Source organism: Pterocles gutturalis, unplaced genomic scaffold (assembly GCF_000699245.1).
Source record: "Pterocles gutturalis isolate BGI_N339 unplaced genomic scaffold, ASM69924v1 scaffold21956, whole genome shotgun sequence".
NCBI lineage: Eukaryota > Metazoa > Chordata > Aves > Pterocliformes > Pteroclidae > Pterocles > Pterocles gutturalis.
Window position 1 is genome coordinate 52,386 of NW_010101112.1, and position 14,410 is coordinate 66,795.

A 14,410-nucleotide genomic window follows, 5' to 3' on the forward strand; every position below is an offset into this window, starting at 1 on the left:
GTGTGTTAGAAGCAGCATTGATGAAGAAAAAATAGAAGGAGGTTGATCATTATGATCTTAGTGTTCAGTAAGAAAACCATCAACCAGGGAGATGGGTCTCCTTGCTGAGCACTGATGCATGTGATCTGAACCTCTGCAGTGTAGAAGCCTTGTGTTGTTGTACCACACCCTGAGAAAGCCACTAACATGATTTGTATGTCTCCGCTACTGTTTCAGAGGACCTCTCTGCAGCCTTGCAAAGCATGAATAAACAATTCGCTACTGTTTATGTGGAGGGAAAAAGGGAGGGGAGAGGAGCTTACAGCTGTGACCATTTTTTAAGTTGTGAAATCCCATGCTATGGCATAGCTTGCTTTCTTAGACCATATTTTGAGATAGCCAGCATGCACTTACCTTTTAATACAAAATAATTCACTATGTTCATACAGACCCTATTAGCCTTTAGGATTTTGAACTACTTTCTCAAAGGGCTTAGGTCAGCATAACTCATCTGAAGGACTGTGGCAAATTACATGAACTGAAAATCAAATTAGACTTTTTATTATATCATTTAATATGGTCAGTATGTGCAGCTCAGGATGAATTTCTGGGGAACTTAATAATTAGATTGGGGAAAAAAATCAAAGACTTACTTTAAGACTGTATTTCATTTTTTTCTAATAAAGGGTAAAATCATTATTGGAATTGGAAAAAGAATTGGATTGTGCTGCTGTTGAAATGAAACCTCTGCGAGAAATTGCTAATAAGCTCCCACAGATCAAAGAGGAAAAAGCAGAGGAAGCAAATGAACAGTGCAGAGTTACAGAGAGGTTATGGGAGGATACAAAACTCTTGCTTGCTGAATGGTAAGAAGAAAAACTACATTTTAAAGCAGTATTGTACAAATAAGAAGTTTGCTTGTAAAATAAAACAGCAAAAAAGCCTTAGACCATACTTTAGAGTAGATGAAATACTGATACAGTAGCAAATGTTACTATCATGATGCTATAAACTATCATAAAGCCAAGAATTGCCCATAGAAGTTCGCAGCTAAAGCTCATGAATTTTACATATTCTTAAGACATCACAGTCCCATCATTTAGCAGCTATGCAATGATGTGTTGGACTTAGTTGGTATCCAAAACAAAAGCCTGTCAGCTGATGGGAATGATGTGTCTTCTATCTTTGCTGTGAATTTCATGTCAGCACATTCAAAAAGAAAAGTCAAACTGAAACAAACGGAAGAGGACAGCTGGGAAAAGAGAGTCTCTTATGCAGGAGAAGACTAAAGGAACTTGATTTGATAAGCCTGAGAGAGTGAGCACTGAGAAATGCTATGACTGATGACTCAGGGCATCCATCCTCTTATAATTTTTAAATGAGCCTTTATGATTTGCATGGACTGGCATATATCTGGTTAATCCTTCTGGCCTGCACAGGCATTGCAGGGAGTAGTCTGTTTTCATGTCCCACTGCAGGCTGGGCTGAGGGGCTATTTCCCACTGTCTACTACCCAAGCTGCTGTGATAGCTGCTGCACATTGTATTTCAGTTTACTGGTGACTGAGCTCCCCTTTCAGGTGGAGAGTATCATATAAACCTGAACTGCTCGCGTCAGATAATGGTTAAATGTGAAGCAGAGGCAGAAGATGGTGAAGGGCATTTCTGAGTCCAAAAACTGTTCACATACCACACCCAGTATCACACAGTATTGCAGAGTTTATGACTGGTACAATTTATCCCCCCCTTTTTTCTCTTTCAAAAGTAGTAGTCAAACTCTCCATGTTTGAATATAGGAGAAGGAAGCAGACAAGAGGCTGAGGCTGCTGTTTTATGCTTAGGCCGTAAATAATACATCTCTTTTTAATAGCCAGGAGCAGTGTACAAGGGCTCTGGAGCTCCTGAAGCAATATCAAAGCTGCAAAACTAGTCTGACCAGCATCATCCAGAAACAGGAGATTGTGCTTTCACAGCAAACTTCTTACATGGGGAAGGAGAATTTGAACAGACTAATAACAAAGGTGAGTAACAAGAACTTACAGAAAAGGAAAGAAAAGCCTTTCCTGGGAGCGTTTGGGTATAGGGTTGCCCTTGCCCATCCAGCCTTCAGGGCAAATGTTAAGACCTTGCTTTCACTTTGGCTTCCAAAATACGTTTAGGAACCATACCCTGGTTTTAAGTTGATGTCCAGTTTTGCTTAGTGAATCAAGGTCTTGTTAAAGGGAAGGGATAAAAAAAAAAAACCCACAACAAATAAACCCATAGAAAAACTATGATCTAGTAGGAAAATAAGGTTAAATCCTGTCCTACCAAAAGCACATGTTGAAATCAGCCATATTCACCCATATCCTATAGAAGATTTCTATATTTTCTACCAACTTAAAAACCTTATAGTGGGCCGTTTATAAATACACAAAAATAGTAAATTCATTTGTTACTAAGAAGATACTTTAAGATACTTTAAAATGTTGTACTGTTTAAAGCAAAAAAAATAGGTTATGCAACTCCTTGGGGCTGCTTACTTCTCTGCTGTCGCTGTAGCTTATAACCAAGAATTTAGATCCGTATCCTCTCCTGGCTCGTGTCAGTGGGTTCCTGGCAGGGCTGTGGGGTTTGTCTCATGCAGTGCTGTGCAGGGATCTTCGGCTAGCACTGAGCAAGCAGAAACAGGAACAGGATCCCTAAGGCTGTGTCGGCATGGCACATCTGCTCGGCATGGCTGGGCCATGATGGATCTGTCGTGCTTTCCAGGTGGCGCTTGTGTACCTTACCGTATGTCATTGTCACCATGCTCAGAGACAGCTTGGGGACAGCCAGCATGGTGCTGCCATGGGGTGCTGACTTCTGGAGGCCAAAATGGTTTTGACTGGGCTGATCATACAGTATTTCCTTGAGCTGGCTACATTTGCAGTGTGAATCTCTGTCCTCGCACTGACTTTGCTAACCAAACTATGTTGTTAGGGCTTCCAGCTGCAGCATAGTTTGGTGTTTCTTCTTTCACTTCTTCTGTGTTACAAACCTACTTAGAAGACAGACCTTTGATGTAAGAGCCTTGGCCTCTAACCGACATTTGCTTCACGCTGTCTTTGGTAGCAGTTAAACATTTGGAGTAGCTTTTACATTAGCAGATGAGACTGCATGAGCAGGTATGGCTGGACAGCCCCTCATTTAATTGAACGTTTATCACTTTTTCAGACAGAAGTTTGACAGCCAGCTACATTCTTCTTGGCTAATGAATACAACCATTGTCCACAGTTGTCCAAGGCTAACAGATTAGCAAACAGCAGCATGTCCATCATGACCATTTTACTGTACAGATTTCCTGTACTGTACAGATTTTTACTGTCTCGGCGGGGTTATATAACTGATTGTTCAGATTCCTTTTAGGCTTTCTGATGAAGCATCACCTGTAGCAGGAACATTTGTTCTCAGGCAGTGCCTGGGATGGTTAAATTCAAGAAGGAATGTGAGTGGTTTCTTTCCCCAGGCAATGGGATGGTGTCCTGTGTGCCACCCCCTCTTCAGCTGAGTCAGGATCTTTTCCTGGTTTTGCCAGTGAGACCTCAGGCACCTGTATCACTCGGGCTCCTGCTGCAGTGGAGATCACCCATGTACCCTGGCCCCTGCTGGTGTGGAGACCCCTCGCTCTGTTAACAACCCTTCCTCCTCGCCTTAACTTTTGCAACTCCCACTCTCAGAATTGCAGTCTGCAATAACTGCAGCATAGTACAAGGCATGTCCTTGAGTGCTGATGATTTTTTAATTTACAATTATATAAAATAATAACAGAGAAGATTCTCTGCCTTGGTCTGGTTTGTGAGTGCTGCTCTGCTGTCCCTCCCCTTATCTCAGTGGCTGGCAGTATCTGTCTGAGAAGATGTAATGCTTGTCTCTGGGAAATAAGGAGAGCTTTTAATATCAAATCGCCTAACACTAGAGGTCAGTGTTTCTTTTCCAGCGAGCTTCCATGTTGTTTGTAAACACTGACATTGCAATTAAGCACAAAGAAGCGGTCTAGTGTTTATATAGAAAGCAGGGAAAAAGGACATTTCCGTTTCTACAATGGCAGATTTGACAATGGCTATATTTAATTATGATGTAAGCTTTTTTTTAAAAGCAGTTCAAAACCCAGGGATCAAAATGCCAGGTGATATTTCTTAGAGTCATAATAGTATCTCAGATGATTATTACATGGTGCATTGTTTATTTCTCTAACTGAGGTTCTGTGTAGGGATGTATAATCCCCTTGGATCTTGTGATTACAGTTTTTAAAGCAAACTGTGATTTTGCCTCTCTTAGTTAGAAATTTATTATCCATAGTTCTCACTCAGATGTTTTGCAGCCTATAACAGAATGATATGGATTTCTAACAGGGAAATGTTCCTATCAGCATGACAGGGGAATAACAACACAGGATATGTTCCTAGTCTCATCATATATAAAATAGATTGTTTTGGGTAAAGCTATTTTTTCTCTAAACTAAAAAGAACAACACATGAGTTTAAAATTTTTTGCTGAATAAATAGTCTTAAGTAAACGTGCTCGTAAATATCCATTTGTTTTTTTTTCACAGATTGAAGAGGCAAAAGATGAATTTAATGATCATTCTGAAGATGTAGATAAAATAAATCAGATCTGCAAAAACCTTCAATTCCAGCTCAATAAAATGAGAAGCTTTGAGGAGCCTCCATTCGAGAATGAGGCTAACATTATCGTGGACAGATGGCTGGATGTATGTAAAAAGTAAATTATCAGGGTGGTCTTATCTCTTATGCATTATAGTAATTGATTCTGACACATGTGTAATATTTGGAATAAATAAGGTGCAATATGGCGAAGATTCTTAAGAGATAAATCCAAGTGTTTACCAGAGCAAAGCTTGCAGAGTGTCTATTGGTGTAATGTTTCTCATCTCTCAGGTAGTTTGTATCATGGCTACTCCTTGCCAGTGAATAATTGTAGAAAATGCAGAAAGGCAATGTTTGTGCTTTCTGCATGAGTCTGTAAGCTTCCATAACAGCTTCTGTGGATTTAGACTTTGAAAACAATCTGGAGAATTACAATGCTGGTGCTTTTGGTGAGAAATGTTTGCCACTGTCGATCTAAAGCAATGCATCAATACTGAGATTAGATGGTATTTACTGAGAGTAGATAAACATTAATGAGCAAGGCTCCTTCCTAAACCTGCCTTGAAACTGGCAAGCTGCTGTTGTGATTGGTATGTTTGGCGACATGTGTGGCAGGGATTTAAATATCTTCTCCATGACCAGTTCACTGTGAAGACACGAGATTGTTTTTTTCCCTTGCTGCACTTGTTTTTGTGGGTATTTTCATCCTGCTTTTTATTATGCTGCTTTTGCTTTTAGAGTATAACTCAACATTTTTAAAATCTTTGTTTGTTTTCGGTATATAAATCTCATGGTAGATCAATGAAAAGACTGAAAACTACTGTGATAATTTGGGAAGAGCTCAGGCTTTGTGGGAAAAACTTCTTAGTTTATCTGGTACAATCGACGCTTGGGCAAATGCAGAACTTAAGAATGCAGAAGACCATTGTCTGACCGAAGAGGACCTTACGCAGTTAAAGGTAATTTGAATGGAATTTTTTTCCCCTTAATTTATACAGTAGTGATCTGGACTTTGGACTATAAACATGCACGTTGCATGGAAATATCAGCACTGCAAAAGCAGAGGAAGTTGTAGCATTTGCAATTGTATCTGCATGGATAGTTTCACTGAAGATATTGCATAATGTATTTGGGATGCAGGTCATGGAAGTGGATAAATAGATAGCGTATATGTAATTGTTTTAAATTTATGCAACACTGGAAATGCTGCTTTAGACTACAAAAGCCCTCTCATTCTGTTGCACTGTACAAACATACAGCAAAGAGAAGGCCTGGGAAGCTTGTAGTACAAGTACAGCGGTGCACCTATTTCCTTGTGCCTAGAGAAGAAAGGGAAGAGAGTGTGTACAGGCTAATGATCAGTTTTCTAGTCAGAAATTGCCTATCAGTGAAGACAGTGGAGCCTCAGAAATGGCTGGGCAATACACAGTTCAAGAAGAGGTTGCAGAGGTGGCTTGTTTACTTCTGTGATCTTTGTCCTTGTGTGCTCCCCGGTGTAACTTAATGCAGCCTTAGTAGTGGCTGGCTGCTAAGGTTCTCCAGGGGCTGCACACAGGCAGGCAGCAGCAGAGCCTGGGCTGCCCGTGCCCCTTTCACACAGATTACAGCATTAACTCTTGGTATAGGAGTGTAGTTGGGTGTAAAAACACATGCACTAGCTCTGTACATTGAAGAGCCTCATGTACAGGGGTAGGTATTTTAATTTCTGACTTTACAGCCATAATCAACCACCTGTGTGTGACCACCTTAATTGTGGTTACAGTCAGTTTCTAAGAAATAAAAATAACTTCCTGCTTGAGTGGGGTTGAGATATAAAGATGTCCCATATCCGCTTGTTTGAAAATATGCAGGCAGTTTTGCCTCAGTGTTTACAAGCTACAGATGCTTATTCGCAGCATTACTGCTACCATTAGCGCTGCTCATTTGTTTTAATTTGCAGAGCAGTAGAAAGCCAAGATGTTCTTTGTATATAGGTCTTCCTAGGGAAACAGTAGTATACGTGCTGTGCAGAGGTGGATTTTCTTTTACATTATTGTTCCCTTTACCGTTGTATTGTTAGAATTTACCTGGGGTAGTTCAGCTCCCCCAAGGGCTCCAGTAAGATGCGCCAGCTGGGAACTGTGTCTTAAGAGCCATTTTGTTACCTGGAAAATGCTTGAGCTTGGCACGATGTTCCCGTGCCCCCAACACACCTCTCTAAGGGCTGTGCCGGAGGTGCCTGCTCTAAGGTTACTCTGCTGCTCCCATGCTAGAGGGTAATTCTCAAAGAGAGGGGAGGAGAGGGCAAGGGAGAGAGAAACCATGCTACCCATGAGCTACTATAAAAGCAGAATAAAAGGAGAGAAAACTGAACTCAGTGCGTTGGCGTTTTTGTGAAATGATTTAAATTTCAGAGGGCATTGGGTTCATTTATCAATTTTTTATTATTCCTTTTGTCGTTGATCCTGAAACATCTCTACATTAGTGTTAATTACAAAAAAAAAAAAAATCCAGCTGTTGCACTGTGTATCATGTTACGTGGGGCTGAAACTCGGGGTCCTCTGTGACCGCCCAACAGTGAATGTGCTTACAAGAAGTCTGTCACAAAAGAACAGAGTAATGAGTTATTTGACTGTGTAGTTAAAGATAATTTCAGATAAATAATGTAAGAGAAGTTCCGCTTTCCCCTGTAGCCAGTATGCAAATGGGAACTCTTTTAAGGGCTGCAGCACGTGAATGGGTTTTGATAATCGCTTGTACAGAGACTGCAAAGGAATACTTTGTCCTGAGGAGGTTTGGAGTATTGATTTGGGAATACGAGACAATGTGACTATTTTAGATATAACCTGTTTCATAAGCTGAAGCTGGTATTTTACTTTCACATTACTGGCTTGTTCCAAAATCCACTCAAATGAGTAGAGGTTTTTTCATATACAAAGGATTTACATTAAAAAAGGGTTTACAGCATGTGTTGTATTTTATTGCATCCCTACCAAAGTGTATCATCAGGATACCAATTCTTGATTTTAAGCCTATAACATCAGAGAATATCCCTTTTTAATAGAAGCAGCAAGAAATAAATACAAAATTAAGATTACTTAATCTTTACTGCACATTTACTTGGGTTAATGCAGAAGTAAAATAATTAAGATTGTTATACTTATGCTAAATTTGAATTAACAACTGCTTTGCCTGAGAAACATAGAGTGTTTCCGACTCTAATACAAAAAAATGTCTAAATTGCTAAAATGAAAATCAGGAAGCTGACCAGTTGTGGGAGCTCTATATGCCAAAATGCAGAATCAGAATATTAGTAATACCATTTGCTAACAGAAACATGGAAATTTAATCTGGGGGGAAACACAATTACTGATGTGTTTTTTCCACCTTCAGGCATGCTTACGTGTCCAAGAGCAGAAGCTACAGAAATTTGACAACACAGTGGCTGAGATAGAAGAACTTCTGAACAGCAATGAACCTCCACTGGAACTACAGGTACGAAGCAGCTTTCATAGCTAGTACACCAGTCCTCATTACTACACCCCTGCTTCTAGTATCATTTTTGCCACAATCATTTCTTGTTTTGACTTAAATCTACCCAAAGAGAACCGGAGGCATTTTGTTGGCTATTAGCAGGGACATTTCATTTACTGACTTCTTCAAGCTGTTAGAACCAAACCTGTCACTTTAAACACAAAGGCCTCTCTCAGTCCTGTGCCTTTTAGGGACTTAGACCTGACCCAACTGTTTTGCAGACCTGCTGAAAGAGGCCAATATCAGTGATATCTGTTTTTTAGCTGTTGGCCAAGAACAAAGCTCAGTGGACCTCATCATCCCTTTGGGTATCCCAGCAACTCAGCATGCTGACTGTCTGTTTTAAACTGTACTTTACCTGGATGTGGCTTAATGTAGCTTGGTAGTATGTAGCTGTTTGCATAGAGTGGTGTTTACTGTGAGGTTTTCCTTTGGGATATCACAAGGAAATCATCTTTTTGTGTTAACTTCACACAGCAAAGAATAAATCTCCACTGTTAGCCTACCTTGATCCTCTACCAGTTCCCTCAGCATCCACTCCCAGTCTATGTCAGATGCATCTTGAGCGTGACCCGGTTTTGCTATTTGTGTGTTTGTCCTCAGCAAGCAGGGAACTCAGAGGAGTTTCACTGGGTAAAGTGGTCTAAGGAGCTTAGGAAAGGACTCTGCAACCTTGTGCTGTGCACACTCTGCTGCTCTGGAGCACCAGACCCCCTGAGCCCCCTGTGGTGGTGTTTCAGCATGTGGCCGTGACCCCACTGAGTTGCTGTCTCATGCAAATCTGCAGAAGCCTTAAGGATAAAGTTAAGGACCTGTTGCTCCTTAGTGACTAGTCTTGAGCCAGAGCTTCCCATCTTTCTGCTGTCCTTGTCTGTTTTTTTGGATTAGCGGGGGAAATTTGCCCTGGTATAGGACCACTGCAGGCAGATGTATTACAGAGAGAGCTGACACCCTCTTTTTCGTGGTAGCTGAAGCACACGTTAGGCCTTTATCCAGCTGGGAGCAGACACTGGAGTAGACTGACAAATAAATTTGTTAGTAAAGCAGCACCAGTAAATGTGTTGCTAATAAAGATGAACTGAGATAATTCCTCCTCATAAAAGCAGGGCTTAAATACTATTATTTTTCAATTTGTGGAGTGGGAGGGAAAGAAACTGGAACAAACCATGATTGAAATGTCTGCACTTTAGATAATTTCTTTGCTCTTTATGTCTGTCATGAAGTTCTGTAATATTCTAGGAAATCAATCCAGTATAATTTCTTTACATTGTGTTTATTTCCAATTTTAAGGTCATCAGATCATCTCTTGTTCAGAAAATGGAGCTAATAAAAGAGCTCCTGTCAACAAAGCAGGGGACCAGTGAACTCACTGTGAATACAGCAGAACTAAAAGGAGACCTTGATCTGGCCAAGACACAGATTGGAATGACTGAATCACTATTAAAAGCTTTATCTCCTTCTGATACCTTAGAGATCTTTACTAAATTAGAGGTGCGTGTTTGCCACAAATTATGCATCTTTTATAACACTATTCATTATTTTTCACCTGGGCAAATCTTTATAAGTGTTTCTCCTGTATATGTTGTAAACTGCTAGAATAACTTGAATATTTTCCTTAAGCTGCCAGAAACATGAAAGAAGGCCTGTTTTCACTGGATGTTTTCAGATATAGTTAGTTAACCCTTGCAGCTATTGGAAATAGTAAGTGGCAAGCACCACAAGAGTATTGCACCTAAGATGCATTGAAGCAGTAGTGGGGGTACAGGGTTGTATCTTTTCCAAGACTGGGTTTGTGTTTGTGACACCTGAGCCTGCCTGCAAGGGGAGCTCCCAGTAAGCAATTTCAGCCAACTTTCCACCCTCTTTTGAGGGAGAGAGGTGAAGAAAGAGCTGCTTCTTGCTTGGAGGTTCAAGGCTGGCAAGATTTAAACCTCCTGTTGAGCAGTGAATGTATTGTGTACGTTCTGGGTGTCAGACCACTAGTGTTTGAGGCAGTGAAATCACAGGCATTGGAAGAAAGATATAGCTTTTAATTAATTCTCCCAGCTCCCTCTAAGTTATCTTTCAACGCACAAGGACTTGACATACAAAGGCATTTAGGGGTGGAAGAGTGCCTGTGGCAGCCAGCGCATTATAGTTTTTATGTGTTATATGCTCTGAAACATACTGTATTACCATGCACTTCACATTATCTATTCTATATGATGCCAGAATGTGCATGAGTTAATGTATGTGTGGTTATGTATGTGTACAGATGTATATATACTGCTCAAGGAGACTTTAGTGCTTATTTCTACCTATTGATTGCCTTGTTAATGTCAATATGCTTTAAGAAATTATTTTGACACGTAGGCAGGACTAAAACCTTTTGCAAAACTCTAGTTTGTACTGAAGTGGCTCCGTACAGTGAACTTCTGCTTGCACTTCAAATTTTTCTTTTTAACAGTTGTCTTTTTTTAACTTTAGGAGATACACCAGAAAATTCTGCAACAAGAACACCATGTGACGTTACTCCAAGAAGAGACGGATTGTCCTGATGTGGATGAATTAAATAAGCAGCTTAAATGTGTCACTGATTTATTTAATAAGAAGAAACATGTGTTTCAAGATCATTTTATCGGTGTTTTGAACCGTAAGCAAACACATTTCATATTTTTGTAGCTTTATAGCTTTGTATTGACCATCTTAATCACTTAAAGGTTATGCAATTAGTTTATTTTTGGTTCAGTGTCTGAAGCTGATTTGATATCTCAAACTGCTTCAGGGTTCTGAGCAAGGCAAAGATTTGGATAAAAATGGCTTTTGATTCCAACAAGCCACTCAATCTGAATTGAAGTTATTATGTTTTTTATTTTTAAGTTTAAAAAATAGATAAAGGAAGTATAAAGCATAATTCAGGAACAAATGTCAGAACATTTCATTTTAAAAATACAGAAATCAAACATTTTCATTTTTTCCTGTAATTTTTTATTTAATCTTAGTTATGAGAATGAATAACATTATTATTTACATTTTGTTTTATGCAGACATGGGATTGTGCAGGTGTAGACCCAAAGGCAGTCTCATCTTCAGATAGTTTTTGAGTAATATTTATTTGTGTGGAAGTGAGAAAAGTTGCCAATAGGCTAATCCAGGTCTTATTTCCTGAAACTGCTATGTATAGCAGACTGTCCCCCCCAAGTGAACATCTACGTTTATTGTCAATTAATGTTGGGTAAAAAAAAGTATGAATTACAGCATTTTCTGGGACATGATCTGTAGTGAAAAGGAACCTTTGACAGTAGTACTCATAAATGTAATTACAAATTGTCTGAAATCTTCGTGTTAAGTAGGATTTTCTTTTACAGAGTACAGTTAATGAAGAAAATTGGAATGTGTCTTTTTTCAGGTCAATGCAAGAATTTTAATGACTGGAAACTCAGCTGTCTTTGAAGGACTGCTTTGACCCCTCAGAAACAAAACTGATACTGGAAGAAAAACTGCAGAGGCTAAAGGTAAAGTATTAAAATGTTCTAATTTCTAGAGCTGATTGTTCTTGAAGTTTTACTTTTTTACACAGGAGACTGTTCTTGGGAATGAATCAACCTAGGTGGTTTTGTAACATGAGGCTGAAAGAACATTTTGTTTAACTTAAAGCATTAGGACAATAGCGGAATGAAAATAAAACTTTGTTAAAATTCAGTATCAGTGTTCAAGTTCAGACGTACTTGGGCAAGTAAGAGAGAAGACAGTAGTTAGTGAAAGTCAATGGACTTTGACCAAGTACTTCAGCATGCAAAGATGCAGAAAGTCAAATATGTAGAGAGTAAAATCAAATTCTGACCCCCATTGGACTCAGATGTGAAAAATTTGCATTCACTTTGTTGTAGACAGATTTTCACTCCAAGTCAGACAGAATCAACGGAAAAGAGATGGAAAAGCCACAACAGCTGCAAGAAGCAATCACAGTTAAGCAGCAAAAGACGAAGACATAGTGATGTCAGTGCTAGGTTTGAATGTTGCTTGCTTATTTCTTCTGTGTATTTGTGCTGTAGAGAAGAAAATTCAAGTTGTCTACTTCACTTTCTCCTTATTTTACAAACAGCAACTTTTCCATTTACAAGTGGAATAGTCAGCAAACTGTGAATTAGCATGTATTCCTTTTCAGGAACTGGAATTGCTGTAGAAAATATTGGTGGAGATAACAGGAGCTGAAAAACTCTTGTAACATAAATATCTATTATACAACAGCAAATCTGACAAATGTATCTTGTTTTTTGTGTTCTTGTTCAGCACTTCCTAACATCTGAAGGCAAAGACAGAGATATCCAAGAGGTTAAAACTTTATTGAATAAAGTGAAGCATTACTTGCCCAAAGCAAGCATTAACCACCTTAACAGCCATGTGAGAGATCAAGAGGCAGAACTGCAAAGGTTGATCTCAAAATATCAGAAACGGGAAAAAGAACTTGATGCTTCTCTCCAGCAGCTCAGTGGGTAGGAAACTAACGTAGTTTCTTGACATTTTAATCACAAGTGATATTAAATGATTCATTATTAAACCAGCCATAGTGAATGCCAAACAACCCTGCTTTTTATTAAAGATGGTATTTTAATAAAGGGTAGTGATTGTTTTGGTGTATGCGCCATGTGGTTTTTTTTGCTTCATAACAGACTCAGTGTTACATGGGAGTATGTGCTTATGGATAGTTTCAGTGACATGAACCGAGATACTTAAAATTAAACTTGTGCTTAAAATGTTGCTTGATCAGGTGCATGATATTTATATTACGTTTTCAGCAAAACACTGCTGTCAGCAGGTTCTAGTCACGTAATGCCTCTCATTTTCACCCATGTCTGTATTTATACTCTCTTTAGCCTTGAAGAAAGCAGCATGGTCTTGGATGAATGGCTCACTGCTCAGGAAGAAAAACTAAAAAAGATCAAAAAAGATGAGACAAAACTTGAAAACTTCTATAAAACACTATTAATGCAGAGGTACCATTTTCTTTAGTCTCTATCTAGGAACTGTCTTCTAAAGAAGATTGCTCCGTGTTGTTACAACAAATAGATGTATATAGATTTTTTTTTTTTGTATTTTTCAGAAAATCATTTGACTCCGTGGCTCAGCTAACGAATTCCTTGAAGGAGGCCGGGCTGACGGAAGATGAAACCATTTCAGAAGCCAGTGATCTTATTAGTAAATACCAGAAACTGATAACACATGTAAGTGAAATGGCAGGCAATACTGAGAGACTTCCAGTGGAAGGACAAAACTTTGAAGAACTTGCCCAGGACGTTTCTTGCTGGATCAAAAAGCTCAAGGAGGCTGTTAATAACCTGAGTTCACAGGAAAGTGAGTTGTCATCAGACGAAAGGATTAATCAGATAAAGGTATGGTGTTAAATGTATTCCTTTTCCACTTCACAGCTCACGCTAGTATCAGAGGAATGCTTGATGAGTCAGTACCTCAAAAAAGATACTGTCACTGCTGATTGCCTGTAGTTTTATGACGTATTTAGGGGGGGTGTGTTTGGGGTTTTTGTTTGTTTGGTTTTGCATAGTTTATTACACATGTAAGATGAGATTGTCTGCTGCGTCTCTGGGTGGAGCAGCACTGAACCCATAAGGTGCTGGTGGCCATGCGCCTTCCCATCGTACCCTACTCCAGAGGTGGAGAGGGAGGTCAGTAATGTAACTGGGGCATCCGCAGAGCCTCTGCAGAGTGCATGGCTTCTCTGGTGTCCTGCAGGGTCATTGTGCTGGGGCTGTTCCACTGCCTGGGTGGGTCCCTCAGGCCCCAATGTCCTCTTTGGTATCTCCTCTCTCTGGCTACCTAGGAGACCTTCTAACAGAGTACCCAGAAATGAGGATGCTGGGATTTACATGCTTAATTCTGCGGAAGCGGTAGTATTGTGACAAATATCTCTCCCTTAGATTTGGAGCAGTTTTTTTTTTTTTATTTTGTCAGCACAATATTGGTTTTGTTGTGTAGAGAATAGTTAATAAATCTCACCTTCATTATCCCAGACTTTCTAAAAGTAGATCATCTATCTGTTTACATATCAGTTATGTGATATATTGAAAGGAGAATTCTTTTGTCTTGAACAGCAGTGTACAAAGTATGAAAAAAATCATTGGTAATACCTTTTATTCTGTAACCAAAAATAGTTGTATATGTACTGCTTCTACTTCTTGTTTAATACAGGAAATCACAGCTCTCAAAGATGCAGGAGAGGCCAAAATACAGAACATGGTAGCTCTAGGAGAAACTTTAATGAGAAATGAGAAAACTAAGAAGCCAGAGGTTCAG

General features: G+C 39.4%; 1 protein-coding gene across 1 annotated transcript in view; it reads left to right on the forward strand.

The window, feature by feature from the left end:
- LOC104468231 (nesprin-2-like) overlaps positions 1-14,410 on the forward strand; it is a 170,744-nt gene that overhangs the window by 35,911 nt on the left and 120,423 nt on the right. The window contains 13 exon segments of the mRNA XM_010082294.1: positions 666-845; positions 1,849-1,999; positions 4,552-4,710; positions 5,404-5,565; positions 7,979-8,080; positions 9,410-9,610; positions 10,586-10,751; positions 11,508-11,531; positions 11,534-11,613; positions 12,392-12,594; positions 12,976-13,095; positions 13,203-13,491; positions 14,306-14,410. Coding sequence (XP_010080596.1) covers positions 666-845; positions 1,849-1,999; positions 4,552-4,710; positions 5,404-5,565; positions 7,979-8,080; positions 9,410-9,610; positions 10,586-10,751; positions 11,508-11,531; positions 11,534-11,613; positions 12,392-12,594; positions 12,976-13,095; positions 13,203-13,491; positions 14,306-14,410 — 1,942 coding nt within the window.